The 24,943-nt window shown below is 39.2% G+C and overlaps 1 protein-coding gene across 1 annotated transcript in view; it reads right to left on the bottom strand.

Moving 5' to 3' along the window:
- Positions 1-24,943, bottom strand: part of LOC135467417 (uncharacterized) — a 224,329-nt gene that overhangs the window by 48,900 nt on the left and 150,486 nt on the right. The window contains exons 6-10 of the mRNA XM_064745189.1: positions 20,328-21,053; positions 14,308-14,554; positions 11,853-12,007; positions 8,705-10,384; positions 7,171-7,242 (exon numbers count right to left, since the gene is read on the bottom strand). Coding sequence (XP_064601259.1) covers positions 7,171-7,242; positions 8,705-10,384; positions 11,853-12,007; positions 14,308-14,554; positions 20,328-21,053 — 2,880 coding nt within the window. The remainder of the gene's footprint in view (positions 1-7,170; positions 7,243-8,704; positions 10,385-11,852; positions 12,008-14,307; positions 14,555-20,327; positions 21,054-24,943) is intronic.

The raw sequence follows: 24,943 nt of genomic DNA, 5'->3' as shown, positions 1-24,943 counted from the left end.
ACTTATACAGGTATTATACAGACGAGAGCTCGATAGATATGTCATTAACACCAGCTATATGTACACCTGTCTGTTAGTGTACAGCTTAACTCAAGCAAAAACACGTGCTTGTACACTGATGCCCTCGCCTAATGTCCGTGACTTTTCAGGTGTCGCATTCACCTCACCCCTCACCCAACTCACAAGTAGGATATTGATATAAATAGATCACTACAGGTGAAAAGAAAAATAACTGCCTGAGTATACCCCTTGATATAAAGAAAATTACCATTTTCATTCTTCTGTCATAAAAGCTATAACGTTTCCTAATTACATTATGTTTTCGCCGGGACATCGCCAAAATATAAATGTTCCAACGTGGCACAAAACCCAAACGATTCATGTCTTCATTCATTTTATAAGGCATATATCTTGGAATGGTGAAGCTAAAGTCTTCAGTTCTTCATAAAAGTGGGGGCCTCCGTGGCTCAGTTGGTTAGCGCACTAGAACAGCGTAATGACCCAGGAGTCTCTCACCAATGCCGTCGCTGTGAGTCAGTTATTATAGGAAGCTCATGCTGGCTTCCTTTCCGGCCATAAGTGGAAAGGTCTGCCAACAACCTGCGGATGGTCGTGGGTTTCCCTCTGCCCGGCTTCCTCCCACCATAATGCTGGTCGCCATCGTATAAGTGAAATATTCTTGAGTACAGCGTAAAACACCAATCAAATAAATAAATAAATCTTCACAAAAATGTGGATACAATTGTATCCTATAGGGTAATGATACACCCTTCTCACTTCAAACACTCAATTTCTAATAACTTACTATACACAAGAATTTTTGAACTGAAACAAATACAGAATCGATGCTGATTGGCTAACAGTGAATATAGGGTTTCCTGGGTTAAATTTTGCAGCTATTTTGCAGCTATTTACATCACGTTCGAATAAATCTGCCATACCTAAAACTCAGCTTAGGCACAGCAAAGCCTAGAATTGCCTATCTCTCACATCAGCCAGTCAGAATCGATTCTGTATCCCTTTCATCCCTTTGAAGTCTCAACTCTAAAAACTTACCTGTGGCTACATAATACTAAACCACACCTGCAGTTGGCTTTCATATATAAGGAAAAAAAGTGAAGAAATGAACACACAAAAATAATGCAACTGTAGAAAAACAAAGACTTCCTACAATAATGTATCCTATAATTTCAATCATCAACAAAACAAAATTGAATTCAGCACACACAAATTTTACATTCTGGTAAAATTAGCATTTTAAAGATATACAGTTAGTCTGGCAGTTTATCAATCACCAAACTGTCCCTACATGTATGTTTCACCTGCAATCTACTTGGTTACTTCTAGTGCCCTTAACATGTACACGTGCATGTGTATACATGAATCTCACACAATTAAAGCAGTGCTCTGAGAGTTGATAATGAGACGAGTTTCCCTATCAAGCTGCAATGTCAGTATCATGACAGATGGTCATATTACTGTGCTCAATGGTATGTGTACGCATATTGATGCAGATTTTAGCTCTCGTAAGCTCTCACCAGCTTGTCTTGTGTGGGAGATATCACATGCTTTGACCCTGAGGGTTGCATGGTTGCATGTATGATATCTCTTCATCAGCAGCTCAAACATACCGTGGTAAAATTAGACATAACACGAATAGCAATGCATATACACACATATAAACACAACAAAAGTATTCAACACATGTATTCTCACATGTGAGATTACTAAACTTAGTTAATGTATGGGTGGAATAGAGGTATATAATTATAACAAGTTTTTTTCTCAAGCATTTTGTCGTCGTCATATGACTGAAAAATTGTTGAGTACGACGTTAAACCCCAAGCACTCACTCACTCAAGCATTTTGTTTTTAATATAGAAATACTGTGTGGTTATGTATGATACCCCATATGCTGTACAAGATGACTAATTATAGAATATATGTACATACCTACATGTAGGATACACGAGCGTGTGTGATATGTGGCGTATATACACTAGTACCTTAGTAGTAAGGGAAAAAAACATGTGGGTGCCTTGTCAATTAAACAAGGAAATTTTCAGAAAAAAATGAAATATAGTTTTATATGCTCACAATTCAGCATTTTGTCTAAACACAATAAATAACTATGAGAAAGACTAGACAAAACAAACAGATATACATGTACTGGAATGTATATGCAGTCTGATATGTTCCAGATGTCATAACTTTGTCTACAGTATAATATCTCACCACAGGGAAGACAAATTAAAACCAATAGATATACATTTAGTTTGATACGATCAAGATCTCATAACTTTGTCTAAAATATATAATAACTGACCAACGGGACGACAAATCCAATCAAATAGATCTTCATGCAGTAACTATAATCACAATTTCATAATTTTGTCCAAAATACATGTATCATAACCCACCATCAGAGATAGTATTTAATACACACATACACATGCTTTACTGACAGGGTATAAGTTGACATTCTGATTGTGGCAAGCCACATACTTACTCACTTTCAAGTTTTGGTATATTAAAGGAAAAAGTTAGACCAAGGTTTTGGGAATATAGACGCCACTCTAAAATATTTTTTTACACACAGTTACTTTGATTCAAAGATTCCAGCCACCATCCTGGGGCATCCATTTTGAAGCCTCCAAAATGAAGGCTACTTAAAATAAACTTACATGCAAATATCAAAATGCTGCATTGTAATCATTTAACAAATATTGTACATATATTTCAAACCAAGAAGAAACAATAGCCTGTACCATGCAGCCCTTATTAACCAACAAGATGATATAGCCATAGGATGGCAAACAGCTTTTCAGTAGGAACAAATCCATAATATATTTATACAGCAATTCAAAAATAAAGTTCAGCAACTGCAGTTTTTACTAGAGGACTACCTTCATTTGTGGTGATGCCATGTTAAGTGTTATATGGATAATAACTGATTTGTCCTGATAAAGATGACAAGTTACACTGGATCTCCCTACCAGCATTTGGATCTAAAATCACATATTATAAACCACACTTTAGCCTACGCAGCATCATTGGAGATGTGAGGAACATGTGCTATAGTCTGAGCTCTGAAGGTCATATATGACACAAATCTAAAAATTAACAAGTTGTGAAATATTATAAAATGGTATTTAAAACTTAATTTATAGGCAACCCCAGATTCTGATACTGACACAAGGATGCAGTGAGTAGTGTAACTTTGAAAAAAGACAGGCTGATTTTGAATTTGGCACTTTATTTTAAATTGCCACCATCCGGAGAGCTGCAATTATCAAAATGAGCCTTTCGTATTTCAGAGTTACACTATTTGTGTATTATGTTAAACTAATGAGAGGAATACTATGATTACCCTGATGATCACGCCCTTCCAAATATTAACGAAAAAGTGTCATTTTAAGGCACAAATAGACCATTACTGACCAAAGTTAGCGTTATCAAACTTCTGAAGTGCCCTATGGGTACCTGCCTGCCCTGCAACACCTACACTAAACAATAAGGCCTGTCCATTTTTCCAATTCCAAAGTTTTTGTTCACGATCAATGCTAGGGCGCGATGATGATGGGACGTACCTTGAAATGATGGCTGCGAAAACCTTGCCAACTATCCTGAAGGGGTACAAATCCTGATTGTATACGTCCCAACACTGGGAGGTGTGTTAATATACTATCTGGTGTATGTAAGTCTTATGGCTGTGTGGGCCGTCTGAGTCAGCCTGAGGGACCTCTGGGGTGGGAGAAGAACATTGGGACAGACACATCTGGTGGCAGTAAGAACACCCTGAGGTCTGCAGGCAATCAGCCCATACCACTAAACCTCTCTGACACAGACTTGGACAAATCTGGGCCAGTGGCAGCTTAATGTTATCTAAACAACAATAGAAACCAGGCACCCGCTTTCCAAGCTACATGTACAAGTCTTTTTTTTTTTTCTATCAGGCCTTAAAAGTATAAACTGACACACCATTATGTGGGAGCGATGCTAACTTGGTGGGAAACCACTCTCCCAAATCAGAGGACTCTGGACCAATATTTAATATATACGTTTCAATAGCAAGAATCCATTCACCCCATATGCGATATAATAATGCTATTTTAAATGACATTTGAAGGGTCTGCACACAATTATGGGTGTTAAGAAATGCGACAATACACCAGTCTTGTTCACCCCACAAAACTGGGTCAATGTTGCTTCACGTATGGTACACGTAGGATTCTGAAGCAAATGAATTCTGGTTTCATATGCTAGTTGATCAATGTCTGACATGAAATGGACAAGTAGATACAGCTGTCACAAATGATATTGTTTTATATATATATTAAAAAAAAATTGCAAACTTAATGTCCTGACCAGCTAATATTAAGTATTATTAATGACACATTTTGACTTATGATATCAATAATGTTCTTACAAAATGCATTCATCTGAATTTGAGTAAATCCTTACTTTCCAAGAAGAAGATGCATATGTACATGTAGACGAGACAGCAGTTTAATATCAAAATTCAGTACGGTCTATAAAATCTTTATCAAATTTTATCAAGCTCTAAGTGCATACATGTAGCTATTAAAAAGCTTAAAAAACATATTCAGATAATCTTAACAAACCCTGCTATGAACAGAGTGGTATTATGATGAAAATATGGTGAACTCCCAAAAGGAAAATACTGAGAAGTATATTTTCAAGTCTGAACTTATTTATTTTATTTATTTATTTATTTGATTGGTGTTTTACGCCGTACTCAAGAATATTTCACTTATACGACGGCGGCCAGCATTATGGTGGGTGGAAACCGGGCAGAGCCCGGGGGAAACCCACGACCATCCGCAGGTTGCTGACAGACCTTTCAAGTTTGAACCATCATATTTCTATATATATGTACACCAATGAGACTTAAACTTTTGAAGAATGATGATACATATTAGTACATGGTAATTAATATAGAAGTTAAGGAAAGACACCTCACTCACATCATCAGGGCCATAAAGACCAGGCAACATACACGTACATTTCCATGTATGTATTAACTACAAGTAAAAGTAGGTGCAAACAGAAGTGAGAAAGTAAGCCTGAACCCTTCAACCATAACCTCGGTAAATCTAACAAACTCACCATATTTAGCACATGTTGAATGAAACAAAAGTACAAGTGGAATGATTTCTTTTTTTTTTTAAAAAGCACCTATATATACATATAAGTGAACCACCACATGACTTTATTATAAGATATCATAAAAATATGATTGAAAAGATTTTCTTAAAACCTGCTTTACAGCTGGAAAGAAAGTTAAACTGCCTGAGGCCATGAAGGTTTAATCTATGAATAGACACTAAGTATGACCTCCCACAGAGATTTCACACAATTACTGTTATTTATTACAGAAGACGTGAATCGAGTCTCAAGCAGCAAAAACAGTGCTACTACATGATATCTATCTTCATACTCCTTGTCTGGTGAGGCTGAGAAAGCAGTTTCTTGTAAGTCAGTAAGAGTTATCCCCCTTTCTCTGACTTTACCACAGATGAGAAATATTTGTACAGGTCAAGCTTGAAACACACGAGCATTAACCTTAATTGGTGGGTCGAATGTAGGTCATAATCAGCCACAGAAACATTAGTTACTGTTTTGCATCCTCTAAATGAAGACACCTGTACTTACATGTATATCCGTTGCAAATATTCTGCATTTACATGACTTAAGTCTTCCATATATAGACTCCAGTTCCTTGTCCTTGGGGGTCATTCAATTGACTTAAACTGACATACCATGCATGTATAAGAAATATGCTAGATATAGAAAGGTCTCTGTTTCACCTAAACCCTTGTAGTCTGTCTCTAAGCAAGGTATCATTGATGGTTTGACTGACAGGGGCACTGTATTGGTAGATGGGAATTGTCACTGAAGCAATTCCATCCAGGTACATTTGAATTTCCATCCACAGATAACATCTTATTTTAACTTTATTACATTGTATGACTAAGTTGCACATTTGGCCAAATCCCAATAGTTTTACTGATCTTAGAAAGGTGTTTACAAGTTTGTTTAATATCCTTCTAGAAACATATATATTTTAAGGCCAAAAGCAATATTTTATAATATGTACTTGCCTACAAAAATGCTATCTTTAGACAAAATTTTTGGTCATTTACCATACTGATGCATGTGTCATTCAACAGACTTTCAATATACAGTTTATAAAGAGCAACATAAGTGCATGAATATGATGTTTTACAATTAGTATCACTAACATCAAATATAGATGTATATCCATGAAAATTAAAATTGAAAACAAACAAGCAATGAATCTAAATCAAGCCATCCATTGTACTGATATCCTGGTAGTAGCCTACAAACCTTTCAGGAACTAGAGTGACGCTAACAGATTTAAAGTTACGGCTACCATGGTAATGTTACTTGTTCGGAATCGACCAAAGACTCAATATCATTCTGTGCTAATGGCCGATCCCTCATACATGTAGTACATACACATCTACATACGTACACACAGTACCCTTTCTGTTCTAGGTATTCACTGTGTTATAATGCCAGAACTTTTAGCCACCTAAAGCCACTCAAATAGATCCAACATGAGATCTGGTATTACATGATCACTGAACTGCAGTGCTCAATGTTGATCTTATATCATTATGTGCACATAAACACATATGATATGCAGTTACCTCTGTAGACACATCACAACATGTGTTATAATTTCTCAGTTGTTTTTTTTTTACTTGTGTACAATATAGGTCTTATTTCATTCTATGTCTTTATCTTGATTGTTGTTTTACACAGTAGTCAAGAATATGTCACGAGTGATGCCCACAAGCATTATAATGGGAAGAAGATTTATTTCTTTAAGTGCAAGTATGGCATGCACAATGAATATAAAATATACAAGTGACAAACATTCAGTTTGGCTGCTAATGTAGATACATGTATTGTAGGTTTGTAGGCAACTGAAATGTCAATAATGCAAGACAGTTAATATCACAGTGTTGACGAATGACACATAACAACTGTTAATCACAACTCTTACTCCACATGCTTGGCCTTTTTATTCCATATTTCCTTGGGCTTGTCACCTCTCCCCTACACCCCTGTCAATTCCCTACCCCATTTCCTGGTGATATATGTAAATGACTGACATACCTTTCTATACTGGGTGTGGACATTGTCAGAGCCATCAACACTCTCCGAGGATTTATTGGCTTCGTCAGGGTCCTAGTAGAACATAAACAGTATGACTGAGCTGAGTGCTTTAATGTTTACCTCCTGGGAGAAATAGATCATAATTATCTCCCCTTAACTCCAGATCCCTGTGCACAGTGTAGCAGGTATTTATCAATTCTACTTCTGCATTATACAAATATAAAGGAGTGGAGCAGTAGTTTTCTCTGCACACTTGACACTTGTCAGGATGTCAATACACTGATCAATAACAGCATGCAATTCTGGTGGGTAATCTGGCTTTCTGTTTACTTGTGTGAACAGCCTGTATTCCCCGTGTATATGGACACAATGTGCTGTAGCAATGGTCTGTGGCAAGCTTGTAATTGTAACAGTACCTTTATGGCTGAGCTGTATAGATGTTGTCTAATTGCACAAGGTTATTTTGTGTAATGCACTTTTCTGAGGCGAATATATGTAGGCCATCTTGGTCTATAATGTACGATGACAGTCGGGCCAGGTAAATGTAAGTGAGGGTTGGCTCAATGATATCGATTCTGTTGGGTTTGAGGTTGGATGATTGATGGCTTATGATGGGGCAGCTGGGTGTGACAGCCCTTTCTGTGATTGTGGGTGTGGGTTCTGTTGGGTTGAGGTTGTCTGATTGACTGTGGGTAGCTGGGTGTGATAGCCCTAATAATGGGGTAGCTGGTTGTGAGAGCTCTGGTGTGGGTTGGTGTATTGGATTTGATGGATTGTGATGGGGTAGCTAGGTGTGAAAGCCCTTTAGGGTAACTGTAAGTGTGGGTTGACTGTTGGTGTTGAGGTTGGCTGATTGACGGATTATGATTGGGTAGCTGGGTGTGATGGCCCTTTAGGGTGACAGAGGGTGTGGGTTGGTGTATTGGATTTGAGGTTGACTGACTGATGGATTGTGATGGGGTGGCTGGGTGTGGTTGCCCTCTAGGGTTACTGTGTGTGTGGGTTGATTCTGTTCGGTTTGAGGTTGGCCGATTGATGGATTGTTATAGGGTTGCCCTTTAAGGTGGCTGTGGGTCTGAGTTGGTGTATTGGGCTTGGGGAAGCTGATCAATGCACTGTGACAGGGTAGCTGGGCGTGATAGGCCTTTAGGGTGAGTGAGGGTGTGGGTTGGTGTAAGGGGTCTGAGGTGAGTGACAGATGGATGCTGATAGCTTGACCATATAATGTGATGAAAGGGCTTTCATTATCTTTTGAATATAAGACTGCTAAAGTAGCCAGCTACCTGTCAGTGAATTAAATGAAGTAAACCAGGAACTATGGTCAAAGTAGGCAGCTACCTGCTCAACCTTTTTCCGACAGCAGCAAGCTGCAAGTACAGGTAGTTGGTAGCTGCCTTCTAATGAACTCCACGGATTGTCTTGTCAAATGACCATGAATATCATGAGGAGAATTTACCTGGAGTAAAGCATATGTTTCAGGGGTGGGAATGCGTGCAGTAGCTGGTTATGAGATCTCAATACCATGTGTACTTACCTCTAACTGAAGCAGGTTGCTAATCTTGTAGCACCAAGCTTTATATTCATGACCCAGCACAGACAATTTGGTTAGGAAATCCTTCATCTCAGAACTAATCAGACTTCCACATTCCAAGTCTGACTTACAGATGTTAATCCAAGTCTCCATCACCTTAATGATGCCCTTGTGGGGGAGGGGGATGTCCCCCGTAGGGCTTGACACTGGCGTGGACTTAAGGGCATAGGGGGCCACCGATTGAGGTGACTTTTCTGAGCCACTGGGAGAGGAGGTTGTGGGTGACATGATAGTCAACTGGTTGGGGGCTAACTGGTTAGGGCGTGTGCCCGTTGGGCTGAGGTTGGCTGCTGACGTCAGGGCACTTTCCCTGCCTGGATACAACTGATTGATGTTAAAACTGCCGGTTGTAGGCAGACTTGGGAACTCAAACACATGGTTGGGGCTCTGGCTCGGACTGGAGCCACCCGGAGAAGCCGGGGCCTCAAAATGAACCAAAATATTGGTGGTTTTCTCGTCGGCGGAATCACTGTCCATTTGAGCTGTTGGTAATGACGGACTGTCCACATCTGTGGTGGTGATGGTCACCACTGACCCGGACTTAGGCAAGCTTACCAAGTCACACAGACTGGGCAGCTGGTCTGACTGTATTGCTAAAGCACTCGGTGGAGTTGAATTACAAGTAGATTGTAGCACCAATTCGTTACTGTCCAACGGAGGCATTCCGCCCCTACTGGCCAAGTTATCTGGGACTGAGCTGGAGCGAGAAAATACTGGTGAAATATCTGCATTTGGTGTATCCATGACAAAGGTGGGCAGGTTGATGAGTTCTCGCTGGAAGGCTATGACATCAACGTCAGGTGTAGAGGAGGAACTGGAGCCCTTGTGACTCAGCTGGCTCCCCTGACTAGCGATGCTGTCACGATGCACTGCCGACACGTTTACATGGGACTTGGACAGCCGCTTCTTACTGGACCACCTGAACAGTTTCTTAGAGCTGCTGGATTTGATTGCATTTTCTGGCAGGATAGTCGTAGCACCATTATCAGAAGGCGGACTTTCCAGGGTCTGCCCAATGTTAAACTCCAGGGGAGTTACCAAACTCTCCCCGATGGCTCGCAGAGCAAGTTTTGTGGTACCATTTTTACTTTTGGTAGTGTTGAGCTTCGCCGCGTCTTTCTCCGCAGCGGGTTTGGCTTGTGAAGGCATCGTCTCCTTCGCTGGGCTTGCGATATGTACATGAAGACTGCTGGCTTTTCTGCGCTTGGATAAGCTGGCTTCCTTTAGACCATCATCATCTGACTCGTCCGAGTGCACGGGAGGGGGACAGAAGTCGGACGTAAGTACTTTGGGTGGTTGAAGGCGGGTCTTGGAAAGCTTGGTCTTTCTGCGAATCATATTTCCAAAGAGTTTATGAGCTATCACGCGTAACACAATGATTGGATGAACAACTATGGGCAAAGCACTAAAAACAAATTCACGGAAAGGTTTGCTATCTAACGCGTTTAAGAACTCCATGGAACAGGCTGGCGAGACAAACGGTGAGATGATAGACTGCCTTTTCTGGGATCTGATGCAATCCTCTGGGGTAAGGCTGGAATGTACGAAGCCCTTGTGACTGCCTGGGGGTAAGGCTGAGAGCAGCGCCCCATGGATGTTGGTTCTATCCTCCTCAATTGCCTCCTAATAACAACAACAGCATACACAGACTTTTAGAAAATCTCAGTCATGTAGAATTAAATTACTGACAAGGTTGTAGGCCTAAACAATTACATATACATCGTGGATGTGTGCTGATTGATCAAATATATCTATATTCAAATTCAATGTTACATGGGGATTTTCTCAATATTTCTTCCATGATTGGCAGGTCAGGCTAACAATATCAGTCTTTCTGGACAAACATGATGATCCACTTAGTTTATATAAATTAATCTGTTCATACTTAACAAGGTTACAGGAGTTAAGAAAAAAATTTGTCTGAATACCTCACAACTATCCACACTACTGACTTCACAACTGTCCACACTATTGACTTTACAACTATCCACACTACTGACTTCACTACCATCCACACTACTGACTTCACTAATATCCACACTATTGACTTTACAACTATCCACACTACTGACTTCACAACTATCCACACTACTGACTTCACAACTGTCCACACTACTGACTTCACTAATATCCACACTATTGACTTTACAACTATCCACAATACTGACTTCACTACAATCCACACTACTGACTTCACAACTATCCACACTACTGACTTCACAACTGTCCACACTACTGACTTCACTAATATCCACACTATTGACTTTACAACTATCCACACTACTGACTTCACAACTATCCACACTACTGACTTCACAACTGTCCACACTACTGACTTCACCAATATCCGCACTACTGACTTTACAACTATCCACACTACTGACTTCACTACCATCCACACTACTGACTTCACTACAATCCACACTACTGACTTTACAACTATCCACACTACTGACTTCACAACTGTCCACACTACTGACTTCACTAATATCCACACTACTGACTTTACAACTATCCACACTACTGACTTCACAACTGTCCACACTACTGACTTCACTAATATCCACACTACTGACTTTACAACTATCCACACTACTGACTTCACAACTATCCACACTACTGACTTCACAACTGTCCACACTACTGACTTCACAACTATCCACACTACTGACTTCACTACCATCCACACTACTGACTTCACAACTGTCCACACTACTGACTTCACAACTATTCACACTACTGATTTCACTACTATCCACAGTACTGACTTGACTACAATCCACACTACTGACTTCACAACTACCCACACAACTGACTTGACTACAATCCACACTACTGACTTTACGACTATCCACACTACTGACTTGACTACAATCCACACTACTGACTTTACGACTATCCACACTACTGACTTGACTACAATCCACACTACTGACTTGACTACAATCCACATTGCTGACCTCTCCACTAACTATACTAAAGGCCTCACTTCCAAGCACATCACCGACAACACTCCACAATGATGTTACTACTGATCACACTCGTTCATCGGTCATCTGGGATAAATAATGCTCTAGCCCCAATATCATACCTGGATGACCTCTGCCAGTAGTCCCTCCAGAGATGCTGATGTCATGTGATTACTGCCGTTTTTGGTCACCAGCCTTCCCAAGGCCATCAGCTCAATAAAACTGTCCTCGGGGGAATGAACTTGGAGCAGTGAGTTTGTTGTTGTGTCCATAAAGGCTGATCAAGAAAAAAACAATAACATTATTGGCTCATTATGAAGGCTGATCAAGAAAACAAAAATATTATTGGCAAATAACATTATTTGTTGACCTTGAAGGATGATAAACACAAAACAAAGACATGATTGGATGCATGACCATGAGGGGTGATCAACAAAAAACACAGTGAAAAAAACAAAATTAATGTCTCACCATGAAGCCTGATCAACAAAAAACAATAACATTATTAGTAGACCATGAAGGCTGATCAACAAAATTAAAAAGAACTTATTGTTTGATGATGAAGGCTGATCAACAAAATTCAAAAAATTATTGTGTTGCCATGAGGGCTGATCAGCAAAACAACAAAAACGTAATTGGCTGATCACAATGGATGATCAATACAAAACAAGGCCATTCCATGGAGGCTGATAAACAGACACAACTGGCTGATTAGGAGAGCTAATCAACTCTAAACAAAAACACAAGCAAAATGTTCAGTAGAGGCTTTAACCCACAGATGCAGGTCTAAGTGCAAGCCTGCATATTTATGACCTCATCAATGACTTTTTATGGAAGTGCAATAACTACATGTAGCAAGCAAGATGAGTGCATTGTACTTTAATCACAGTTGTAATCACAGAGATCAAAACTGAAGAAGCCAATAATATCATACATTGCATTTGAATACAGCTCACAATAGTGTGCAGTTCTACTAGTACTGAATGTACATGTACAATGCACTTGTATGTTGATATTATATGTTTATGCAGATGAACATGTATATCTTGTTATTGTTTGGCTGATCAGGTCCTATCATTAATGTACATGTTTAAATGTACATGTATATTAGCCTACATGCATGCTTAACAGCCTCCATGACCAAGTCATATAGAGCGCATCAGGCCTTGACCAACAATCTTCTGCTGATTCCATTGTATATCTTTCAAGGAGAAGAAAATTTAAATATCAATCAAAAACCATGGAAAAGAGTATGCATTTCCTCGCAGGTGCATTCTATAAAAAAAATTCTACTATGTACCTCAAGTTGACAAATTATAATTAAAGTCAGTTCCAACATCCACTGTTGGCGACTCCATTTTGTCCAAGAACTAGTTCTGAAGTCGTCTGTGTTAGGAGGAGAATTGCCGTCGGAAACCACCGAAGAGCACTTCGTACATTTCCAGTAGAACTCTTCTTCCCAGAAGGTAGCAAACAGTACAGTTCGTTTTCCACTTGGCGACAGGGAAACCGGAATGTTGGACATAGGTTCCGAGTTTACACGAACACACCCGGCAGTTTTAACGACTCTCAATGGCTGAGAGGCAACACACCCCAAGCATAAATTACGGGGTGTAAAAGATGGAGGACCCGATGGACTCAGCGATTTATGCCAGCTTTGCCGTTTTCAGGCTTTACTTGTATGGTGAAGAAAAATCGCAAAATTATGCAGCAGGCACCACCACATAGAAAAAAATGTGCTGTTTTCAGACTATAGTGTCATTTTTTAAAGTTTTCTTCTCCTTTAAGTCTCTTTAACTCTTCTTCACCCATAAACCTTACCCCAAATGTGCAAAGGGAAACATTCTTGATTATGTGTAAAACATCTTATTAAAAAAACAAAACAAAAACAAAATACACATTCCTTATGAAAGAGGCTTTATCAGCGATTATTGTCCAAAAAAAAATCAATCAGCCCACACGTACAGGTAAACCCAAAGTTTTGCTATTATCACAGAATAGCTTAGATAATGACCTTTCACAAAATATAAGCCCTGTCTGTGCACATGTTACCATTCAAAATCTGTAATAAAGTTCCCAAAATTTATAAAGTGGTTGCATCATAATTTTTTCAAATTTAAAATCATTTCCACACTATGAATAGTAGGGTACTACTAAATTGAGCCATTCTTCATAAATACAGAAAATTTTATTTGATTAACTAATATGGATTTTTTCCCAAATTATATAATATAGTCACTTTAAAGGCTAAGGTTCATATTTGAAAATTTGTTTACAGATGTACGCTAAAATCTGTGTAAATGAGACAAATGTCAAGCACGATGGTGACACATTCTTAATACTGGTTTGTCAGTTCCTAAAACCATTCCTGCACCCCTCTTCCCTCAGTCCACAAACTATACCTTAACTTATCTTCCCTACTTCAATCCCCTCCCCTCTCATCGATCACGATGTGTAGACCTGGGTATATCAGGTAATTAAACAACTTGCGGTAACCAATGGGAGACCTTCACACTAGACACATATATAATCATTAACACCACACTGCCACTGTGGGTGGTAGCCGAGATAACTTACGTCTTCTGTCAAACAGGTCTACTCGGCCACCTAGTTTATGTAGCAGGCCCATGTAGACGAGGATGCGTGCGGCGTGATACTTGACGAAGCGAGCATACTTGGTGCTGTGGTTGGTGTAGTACCACTCGTCAGACGGTAGCAGAAGCTGCATCAACATGTCTGCCAAGTCCGCCTCAGCCAGTACCTGATGATGGCTGGGGTTTAGAGCTACGCAGGCCAGGGATTGCAGCAATAAACACAAAAGATGCTGAAACCACAAAAAAACATCTCTGGTTAGAATACATGCAGGACCCTCTAGTTTAGAATACATACAATGAGCATTCAAATACACACATCCCCAAGCTTCAGAGATGAACTGAATTATGTATCATTAGCGACAGTGTTCAACGGTACACTTGTTAATGTCTTGATGTTCCAGCAGTATTTGATCAGCCATTATAGTTCATTTCAATATTCCAGCAGTATGGTCTTTTTGTACAGTATTTTCTGTAGTATTCAAATGTTCTAATAATAAATACATTATCTTTTCCATTTCTTTTTGCACAGTTCTTCTAGCTCATTCATCTCATTTAAAGGAACAGATGTACATGTGTACAAGCAGGCTGTATACAGGTGCATTTAGCCTGCAGATGCTATCACAAAGGCTCACAGCCATACGCATATGAGTTGCATTCTTAGATCCTGCATCTGCACTGTGCTGAGAAATTATGTGATCTACATGTACATACATGTACTTTCTTAACTGAGGTAAATCAAGGGGTCAAAAATGTTTGGTCACTCATTCATTTTTAACATCTCAGAATATAAGGTCACTCATTCATTTTTAACATCTCAGAATATAAGGTCACTCATTCATTTTTAATATCTCAGAATATAAGGTCACTCATTCATTTTTAATATCTCAGAATATAAGGTCACTCATTCATTTTTAACATCTCAGAATATAAGGTCACTCATTCATTTTTAATATCTCAGAATATAAGGTCACTCATTCATTTTTAACATCTCAGAATATAAGGTCACTCATTCATTTTTAACATCTCAGAATATAAGGTCACTCATTCACTTTTAACATCTCAGAATATAAGGTCACTCATTCATTTTCAAGATCTGTAAATGACCACCTCAAACTGACCCCAGGTCATGGCAAACACAACTTTGTATCATGCTAACATTCTAAATGCTTGTTTGTTGTATTTTATTCACTTCCATGCCATCTTACAATAGTTCAAATGGAATTTGATACATTTACGCCTGACACATTGGATAGACCTCAAATTTTGTCAAGGTCATCACTCTGAAGAGCTTGAAATATCAAATATTTTGACCCTACCAAATATGAAATTACATGAAGTCCTGCTAAAGAAAACCTACACAAAATGTACATTTTCACCTTCAGCATCTTTTCAGAAGATTAAGACTTGCCTACATGTACAAATGGATATTTCCCTCCACCAATGATGACAAAAACCCAAATACAAGCATAGAATAGAATGCCAACTGTCTACATACATGTATACATGTACATCAATCATTCAAACATCAGATAATGCCAGATGACGTTCAATTACATGTTGTAACTTAATTCACAAAAAAATGTCCACAACAAAGGCATATGTTATTGCTAAGCTAGTATCAGGGTTAGATCCATTAATTTGTGGCCGTGATCATACTTGATATAATGAAGCCTAATGATCCAGGGTGTTTAGTTTTATTGTAATTTCATTTTGGGGGGGAAATTGTGAAATTTTTCAAAAACATATTCATTTGTCCTATTCTGGGATCTAACAACGGCTACCAGTCACTCCTAGTACAAACAGCAATTAATCTGATCAATATAAGGGGATCTATAGAACAACTATTTGTGCTAAATTGCTGAAGTTATAAATAACAGGCTGTTTCAAGTTAGACGCTTGAGCACCAGCCGTTAAATCAACAGCATGACATTGAACTCAAACTCATCCAACATCATAATACATTGCAAGATAAACACAAACAAGGGCAATTTTACGCAGGAACACACTGTATGTATTTATTTATTTCATTGTTGTTTTATGCAATACTCAAGAATATTGCATGACAGCGAGCATTATGGTGGGAAGAAAAAAAGCAGAGCCTGGGGCAAACTCATGATCATCCTCAGGTTGTTGACAGACCTTTCCATGTACGGCTGGAGAGGAAGCCAGCATGAGCTGGAATCACAGTGACCACATTGGTTTGAGGCTCCTGTGTCATTGCTCCACAGAAGCCAGAGCTGCAACCACCCCCCCCCCCCCCCGCTCCCCCACCCCCCAGAACGCTCTGTATTGTGTTCAGGTACATGGATGTGTATGTATTAATGTGTACAAATACATGTCTCAGGATTATCTCTAGAATTTTTGTACATGCAGTAAAAAATCAACACAAAAGACAATGTAAAAATGGTTCTAGATATTAACCAAACTATGTCTTTCCATAAAGTAAACTCGTAACTTCTACAGTATGCAGTATGGTAAAGTTCAAAACTGCCTAATACTGTAACTTTAGCAGTTTTACTGCAGTTTTATTATTTCTCTTTATGCTGAAGTGTTGTGTCTTCTTGTGTCACTAATCTATAAACATAGTTGTAAGAATAAGTTGGCAAAATGTTCTGCGTATGTGGGAAGGGTCTGACAGCAACCTGTGGATGGTCATAGGGCTTCCCCCGGATTCTGCTCGGTCTCCTCCCACCATAATGCTGGCTGCCGTTGTATATATCAAGTATTCTTGAGTACTAATGTACTAATTATAAATGTCATAAGAGCTGAGAATTATGTCATCTAGGCTGCATCTAGCCACAACACTGAATGCTTAACTGATACACGTAGTTCCCATGTCAACAACAGCACTCATACATTGTAGACAGACATATACAGATACCTGTAAGGGGCCGGCGTGGCTCAGTTGGTTAGCGCGCTAGCACAGCATAATGACCCAGAAGCCTCTCACCAATGTGGTAGCTGTGAGTACAAGACCAGTTCATGCTGGCTTCCTCTCCAGTTGTACGTGAGAAGGTCTGGCGGAAACCTGCGTATTGTCGTGGGTTTCCCCCTGGCTTTGCCCCGTTTCTTCCACCATAATGCTGGCTTACGTCGTATAAGTGAAATTTTCTTGATTACGGCGTAAAACACCAACCAAATAAATAAATAAATGAGATACATATACCTGTACACACAATAATGTGAACATCAAATCAAATCCAAGCACAACCATATACTTACATTGTATATAAAGCAATAAATGCAGTTATTATGAATGGTTCACATAAAAATAATAATATACTCCTCGCAGCGCATGTGTCGCTCTCTGCGCTTGCTTTACATCACTGCCACCACCAGGCAAAGTTTCACTTTTCCAACCTGCGTGACACATGTACATGTAGCCTTCTTTTGGCTTAGCTGATATTCTTACTTGAATCTATAATCAGCATTCACAAACAAAATTGTATCCGGGTACTGTTAGACTCATGTTGAACATAACTTAGATAAAGAAAATGCATGTTCATCAAGTATGAATGGAAACATGGGTTGAAACAGTGATTTTGTATTTCTGACATCACTCCTTGCCTCATCATCATGACAACAGTGACCTTGGCATTGCTCAAGATTTCTGTACAAAATCTGCTTGTGCTGTAAGGGATTTAAAGCAAACGTAGGGAGCAACACGTACACTGTAAGGAGGGTGTAGATACTTGGACATGTACATGTAATAATAGGCGTAACCAAATAGGCTTGGAATTAACATTCAGACAGTTTACTGTGTTGTACTGTGCACTGGCCTAAATGTATATGTACAGTACATGCATGTTTAGCATTCTCGCTGGAGCCATTTGTACAACAATGCATTAAAAGTTTAGACAGTCTCTAATCCTAAACCCTGCAGTCTAATCTCAATTAATGCACAAGAGATACACGTAGCACTTTTGTCTGGACAAGTTAATACTAAGCTTCACTCCCTAATACACCTCCTAAAACTGGCCTCAGCATCATCAAATATTAACCAAGATGCGTCCAACCTTCTCCAACAACCACACCAAACAAGAAGAGATTCAAATTTAATGAAAGTTGCCACCGACTTAGGCAACTTCAAGGCGACTCTTAAATGGCTACCTTTCAACAAAGGCAACTGTACGTGTTAACAGTCTACCAAAAAAAAAAATAATAATAAAAAAAAAAACACCCAGAAACATTAAAGACAAAAAATGATGGCATGGGGTTTGAACTCCTGCTGATATAGCTTTAAGCCATTAGCAGTTATTACACACATGTGCATGTATGTAGGTGTGACTGTTGGATATGATTTGTAACGTTTATATGGATTCAATTAAACACAATGTTTCCACCATAAATGATATCTTTTTAAACAACACTGAACCATAATAATAATAAACATCTGTTCTTTAAACATGTTTTATGCATAAATAACACATAATAATAGTAAAATAGGAGCATAGAACTGTGTCAGAAAATTACCCTTGTTGAAATCTGGGCAGCTGAAACTTGCACTGTGAGGAGTTTAGAAGTGTGTCAAAAATCACACTTTCATACAATCTATGGAGTTGAAATCTTCACTGTGAGAAGTTTAGAAGTGTGCCAGAAAATTCCACTTGATGTAACCTGGGCAGTGGAAACTTGCACTGCGAGAAGTTTACAAGTGTGTTAGAAACTTAGATTTGTTGAAATCTGGGTGGTTGAAAAGGTGTTGAAAAACTGCAGATGTTGAAATGCAATAAAACACAAAAAAACATTCCGTGAAATGCAACTACATGCATGTACACTTTGGTTATATGCTCAGCTGTAAAAGAAAGTCTCCACAAGGTAACAGAAACACTTGGAAAAAGTCAAGGTCATTGAAACATCGGATGGTTTTTCTACAGGAGTAGGGTTCACCTGTGGTACAAGTGTGATGACAATAGGGACACTGAAAATCCACTTTCCCTCAAGGATCTGTGACAATGAATTCAGTAATTATGGCTTAATGTGAGGCACAGCATATTTACACATAAATAAAGTAAAACAACCATGCTGACTTTGAAAAAATAGGCCAAGGTCATCAAATTCAATACTGCTCTTCTCCCAGGATAGATCAAAGGTGCCTCACATGAATTTGGTAAACCAGATATTAAATGTTTGACACATTTTAATATAATCCTGTTCAAAAGTATATTAGCTAATAATAGTATTAAGTCATATTTTATATAGAACATTTTAGCCAAACTCAGCAGCCAATGCAGTTCAATGCAGTTTTAGTTCATATTTAACACACTGGTACATGTTTTTTTAGGCTAAATACAAAACTGAAGACTTGGCTTAAGGTTAAAGCAGGTATTATGTCTTAATCCAGTTATGGGCCCAGACATCATTGAAAAAATAGATCGAGGTCACTGAAAATCAGCCTCCTTAATTCTTTTGCCATATAATAGGTGTGCATATGTGTGAAATAAGCAACATAGTCTTTCCTCCAAGTTTTCAAAAAATACCATGTTTAGAAGGTTTACAATCACCAAACTTTAGCAATCCTGGTAACCTTGGAAAAAAATACCTGGTGTAGATCACCAAATATCAGTAAGGTTCTATTCCAGGGCTACAGGTACTTTTGTACTTCCAAATTACAGTTAAGCACTGTTGAGAGAGACTAAAAATGCAGGCATGGTATGACAGAAGGATTGATGCTGGCCACTATGACAAAAGATCAAGGGGTACAAAAATGGGTAAAAACAAGTACGAGAAAAAACATGAAAAACACCTAATACACAAAATGGTAAAATCTACTCATGGTAAAACAACAGTATATTGGAATGTGCTCAACAACACACATGTACCTGACCATTTACCTGATGATGTAAGGAATGCCAAACCCTTGAAACGACAAACAACTTGAAACAAACTAAAAATGTAAACACCTAGATGAGGGAGGCAACAGGTTACCAAGTATCGTTAAGTATGTATGTGAAGTTTGTGAACACTTCACAATTTCACAAGTTTTCATTAAGGCATACTTACTGGATCATGGTTAGGGTCCAAGGCATCCACCAAAGTTTTCATGTGACCATTTGTTACAATTTTATGTTGCACATTTGGACCATGACACATCACAGCTAGTATCCGGGCACTAAGTATCTGCAAACAGTGATATGTACAGTGGCGCCACCTAGTGCTGGGTGTGCATTTCTGGCGAGTTCCGATAATCCTTTTGTGCATTGTAATAGAATTATGAAGCACGCTAAGTATGTGACTAGGGTCAGCAGAGGTAAGAATCTCCAGCGGTGTGCGGTTAATTGGCACCCCAAAAGCATTTCTGCATCCCGTAGGGTCTTCCTCTGCATCACCCTCAGCTCTTCCCACATTGCTATCCTGTACATCATGTATATGAGACACACTTTTCCGATGTCCATTCACCTTAGTCTGACTGGCTGAAGCCATGCCCCCTTCTTCTGGGCGGGAGCTGGCCTCAGCAATCTTAGCACCTGGGTCAGACTTCTGTTTACTTAAGGGTGGATGCTGGGGCTGTCTTTCAGCCAGATATTCTGTACTAATACTCAATGATCCTATCTCATAGTTCCTGTGCACTATACACATGTCTATAATCCTGTTTATAGTACTAAGCGCCGTGAAATGTAAGGACTGTTTCCCCCGCAGCAATTCGAATGCTGTTTGCAGAAGTTTCGAAAGCTCTAAGAAAAGTTTGTGCTTCTCCTCTCCTGAAGACTGGAGCTGTTCATAACAAGTCTGAAAAAGAAGAAGAAAAAAAACGAGTGGTTACAGTGTGAAGAATCCTTACCTTTCATCGAAACACATTTTAAGAGTTTGTCACTAAGGTGTAAGGTAAACACATCTTTCAATGTAAATCAAACCCGGGTTGGGTGACACCAGACTTTAAAAATGGTACTTTGTGCTGCCTCACTTGGGGCTAAGAACCGACACATTAGAGCAAGGAAACAGTACTGATTGGCTCGGTGTCATTATAACGTTACTGGGCGGGGTGTCAACTCTTTGATGGTATATGACTGAAAATGACTGAAATGTATGTTAAACATGTTAAGTACATGTATGGCATAAAAGCCAAAGCATACATGGACTTATACTTATAAGTTCTTAACCATTTGGACATGACATGTTCTCTGTTACCCAATATATCGCCCTGGCAGTTCAGTACTCATTTACACATACAATAGAGCACACTACAAAAATAAGATGTATGCAAATTGTGAGTTTCACTGTATATTAACCCATTAGACTGTATGAGCCATAATCATTCATTCTGACTGTGAGCCTCAGCCATCAGTGTTCATCACCAACGATTGAGTGCAAGCCAACCATATAATCAGGTGAGTTTCTGTCATCAAAGTATTGCTTATTTCAGGCATGTTCTCAAACTGATGCTTACAGTGTAGCTTTGACAATGACATGGCAGCTCGTGGGATGCCAATCACATAAACAGTAATTACATGTAGGCCTAGATAATCTAATGCTCTACAGTCCAATGCATGCACTTGGTACAATACTGCAGATTACAATAAATTCATCAAAACTGATGGGATATTCCCAAACAACGCAAGATTCCAGGAGATTTGCACCAAATGCAACATACAATCGCAATCACAATGGGGTTCACTTGCTCTCTACAAAGGGAAACCAATTTTGCAACTTGATCATGCCTGAACAGTGCCCTCTTCACACTGCTAACAGCACATGTGCCACTCTCCATATTCGCTTTGTATTACTGCGATCATTAGCAAAATTTGTACAGAAATCTTGAACATGCTGAGGTACATTTAACTGGGGTCATGGCGATGAGGCAGAAAATGATGTCAGACGTACGTACCTTTGTTTTACATAATACTTTATACACATGCTTTCTGTTTATCTACATCGTGCGCAACACGATTCTAAAAAAAACCTGAAACAATGTTGTTGATGAATGTTAATTGCATATGTAGTTCTGCATGAGGACACCAGTGGTGAGGTCAATAACCTAAACACACCTACTTGCTTTGTACAGGCTCCAAAGGTCAAGCTTGTCTCGTGCTGGCAGTGGTATAAACCGAATGTAGCGAGCAGCACAAACGTTGTAAGGAGTATGGTGCCCTCTACATACCTGAATACCAGTTGGCCTACCTCAGTAAAATTACAAAACCAAAGCTGGTATTGTTATTTAAGAAAGTATTCAAATGCCCATGGAGGGAACTGTTGTTTTATGGGTTACAAGATTTATTTTCATTTTAGAGGGCGTAGGAATCACACTGCAGTGTAGGCCTACCGTATTAAAAATTAACCTACCATAATGCTCTTTTGAAAATGAAATCGTTTCACAGTTGTTGTTGTTGTTGCACATGGTGGAAATCGCCTAATACTGCGAAATACATGTTAATAATTGAATTCATACCACATGAATACAAAGTAGGCTCTTATGTTTAGCATAAAGTACCTTAATAACGCTATGCGATTGTTTAGTGAGGTGAAAGATGCAAAACATGATTAAGCAACTTTCGCTTTCCATTCACTTGTTTGAACTACAAGTACGAATATATAACCAGTGGTGGCAAAATGCAGTCATGGTTTTCGTCTCATATCATTGACTACTCTAACTGTAAAGATTATAACCCCACCCTGGCTGTGTGCTAGAACCGAAGGTAATTTCAAACCTAACGGAATAGTTATTAAAGATGTAAAATCTCACGCACTAAGCGACTCACTGGCGCCGCAAACTAACAGAATTTCGTCATGCAAACGAAACGAAGCGGGCACGTAACTACTGGGGGGGGGGGGCGATATGAAATTCATCGTCAAACTATGAAGCGCCTACAAGTAGAAATAAAAAACGGCAACAGAGTAAATGATGTCTTTATAACTCTGAAAAATTTCGACTTTTGAAAAAAAGGAGGAATGTTTGATTACAGAGACAAATTAAACAACAATATCACGGAAACAAACACCTGGGAAATGAATGGGAAAAAGATAAATTTTCGGATCAAAATATCGACCGTATTCATGACTTCGTCAGGCTTTTTTTTAAATACTAAACAAGTTAAACAAAATCACTGCGTTAACAAAGATGTAACTTGTGTTTATTAGCATATTCCCATCCCGAAAAGTTTCACGGCCTACAACTAATATGCCTATTTTCTTAAAAGCGCGCAAAATCTAGCTGCTGGATCCCAAAGGGCCGAAGAGGCTCTGTGGCCTTAGTTCACTGCTTTAAGCTTTATTACCAAAAGTTAATTGTTTCTTCATTCTCAGCGTGTAAGCCCTATAGTAAGAATATAAATTAAAAATATCATAAATGATTTCCTACAGCTGGGAAAAAAGGCCTACCTTTCTAGGCCTTTTGTATGCTGCATATAGGCTTTTGTATTATATCTTGCATGTATTAACGTTCTCTGCCGACGAAATAACAGCTGCTGATCTGTTCAACAATGGGTATAGCGTTTAAATGACTGCCAGGTCATAATGTAACGGTGTTGTATGGTATAAGGTCTGCATATGTAAACCCGCTCTGTGGGTGATTTTCCTGTGTCGCGGTCATTTAATATCTATATGCTTTTGATATTGTGAAGGCGTAGGTTTACTAACGTAGCAATAGTGTGTTATTGTATAGACATACTAATGTGCCAATGGTGCATTATCATATAAGCCTTCTAACGTACCTGTACCAATGGTGTGTCATCGTATACAGGCCTACTAACGTACCAGTGGTGTATTATTGTGTAGTCCTTCTAACGTACAAATGGTTTATTATCCTATAGGCCTGCTAACGTATACCGCACGGCTCCCTTGGCCTGTTGGTTAGAGCGTCCGCCTCGAAGTCGGGAGATCCCTTGTCGGGTCATACCATGACTTTAAAAATGGTACTCAATACTGAGAGGTTATACAGCGAAGAAACATGACTGATTGGCCCGGGGCCGTTATAATATGACTGGATGGGTGTCATGTCTGATGTTTTCGGCCTGATACTTCACTGGAGGCAGCACTTTGGGGGCATGGACTCATCCTGCCACAAGAAGACACAATATAGTACACACCTGATGACACCTCGTCGTCATATGACTGAAAACTTGTTAAGTACGAGGTTAAACATCAAGCACCAATGGTGTGTTATCGTATAGACCTATCAATGTACCACAATTGCGTTCTGTCGTATAGGTCTTCTAACGTACCACAATTGTGTTCTATCATATAGGTCTTCTAACGTACCACAATTGTGTGGTATCGTTTAGGCCTACCAACGCACCACAGTTGTGTGCTATCATATAGGTTTACCAACGTACCACAGTCGTGTGCTATCGTACAGATTTACGAACGTACCACTGGTAAAACTGTGATACTTTCTCCATCCTATATCAACAACGTTCGACGATCAAAAAACCCTATATTTGAATTTCCGCAGGAGATAAATATATTCATTTGATTTATATGGTTTTAGTGACATGTTTTACACCTTCCTCAAGGATATTTTACTTATATAACGGCAGTCATTGATGGATGAAACCAAAACTGCGCACAGTGCATCTACATCTCCTGCAGGTATGTGTCTCTGGCTATTTACCTGACCAACATCATATATAGGGGACCTGCGGATGGTCGTGGGTTTCGAGCTCGGTTTCCTCCTACCATACTGC

This window comes from Liolophura sinensis, chromosome 6, assembly GCF_032854445.1.
Source record: "Liolophura sinensis isolate JHLJ2023 chromosome 6, CUHK_Ljap_v2, whole genome shotgun sequence".
Lineage (NCBI taxonomy): Eukaryota > Metazoa > Mollusca > Polyplacophora > Chitonida > Chitonidae > Liolophura > Liolophura sinensis.
Note: the sequence above shows the minus strand (reverse complement) of the source record. Positions and strands in the feature narration are given on the sequence as shown.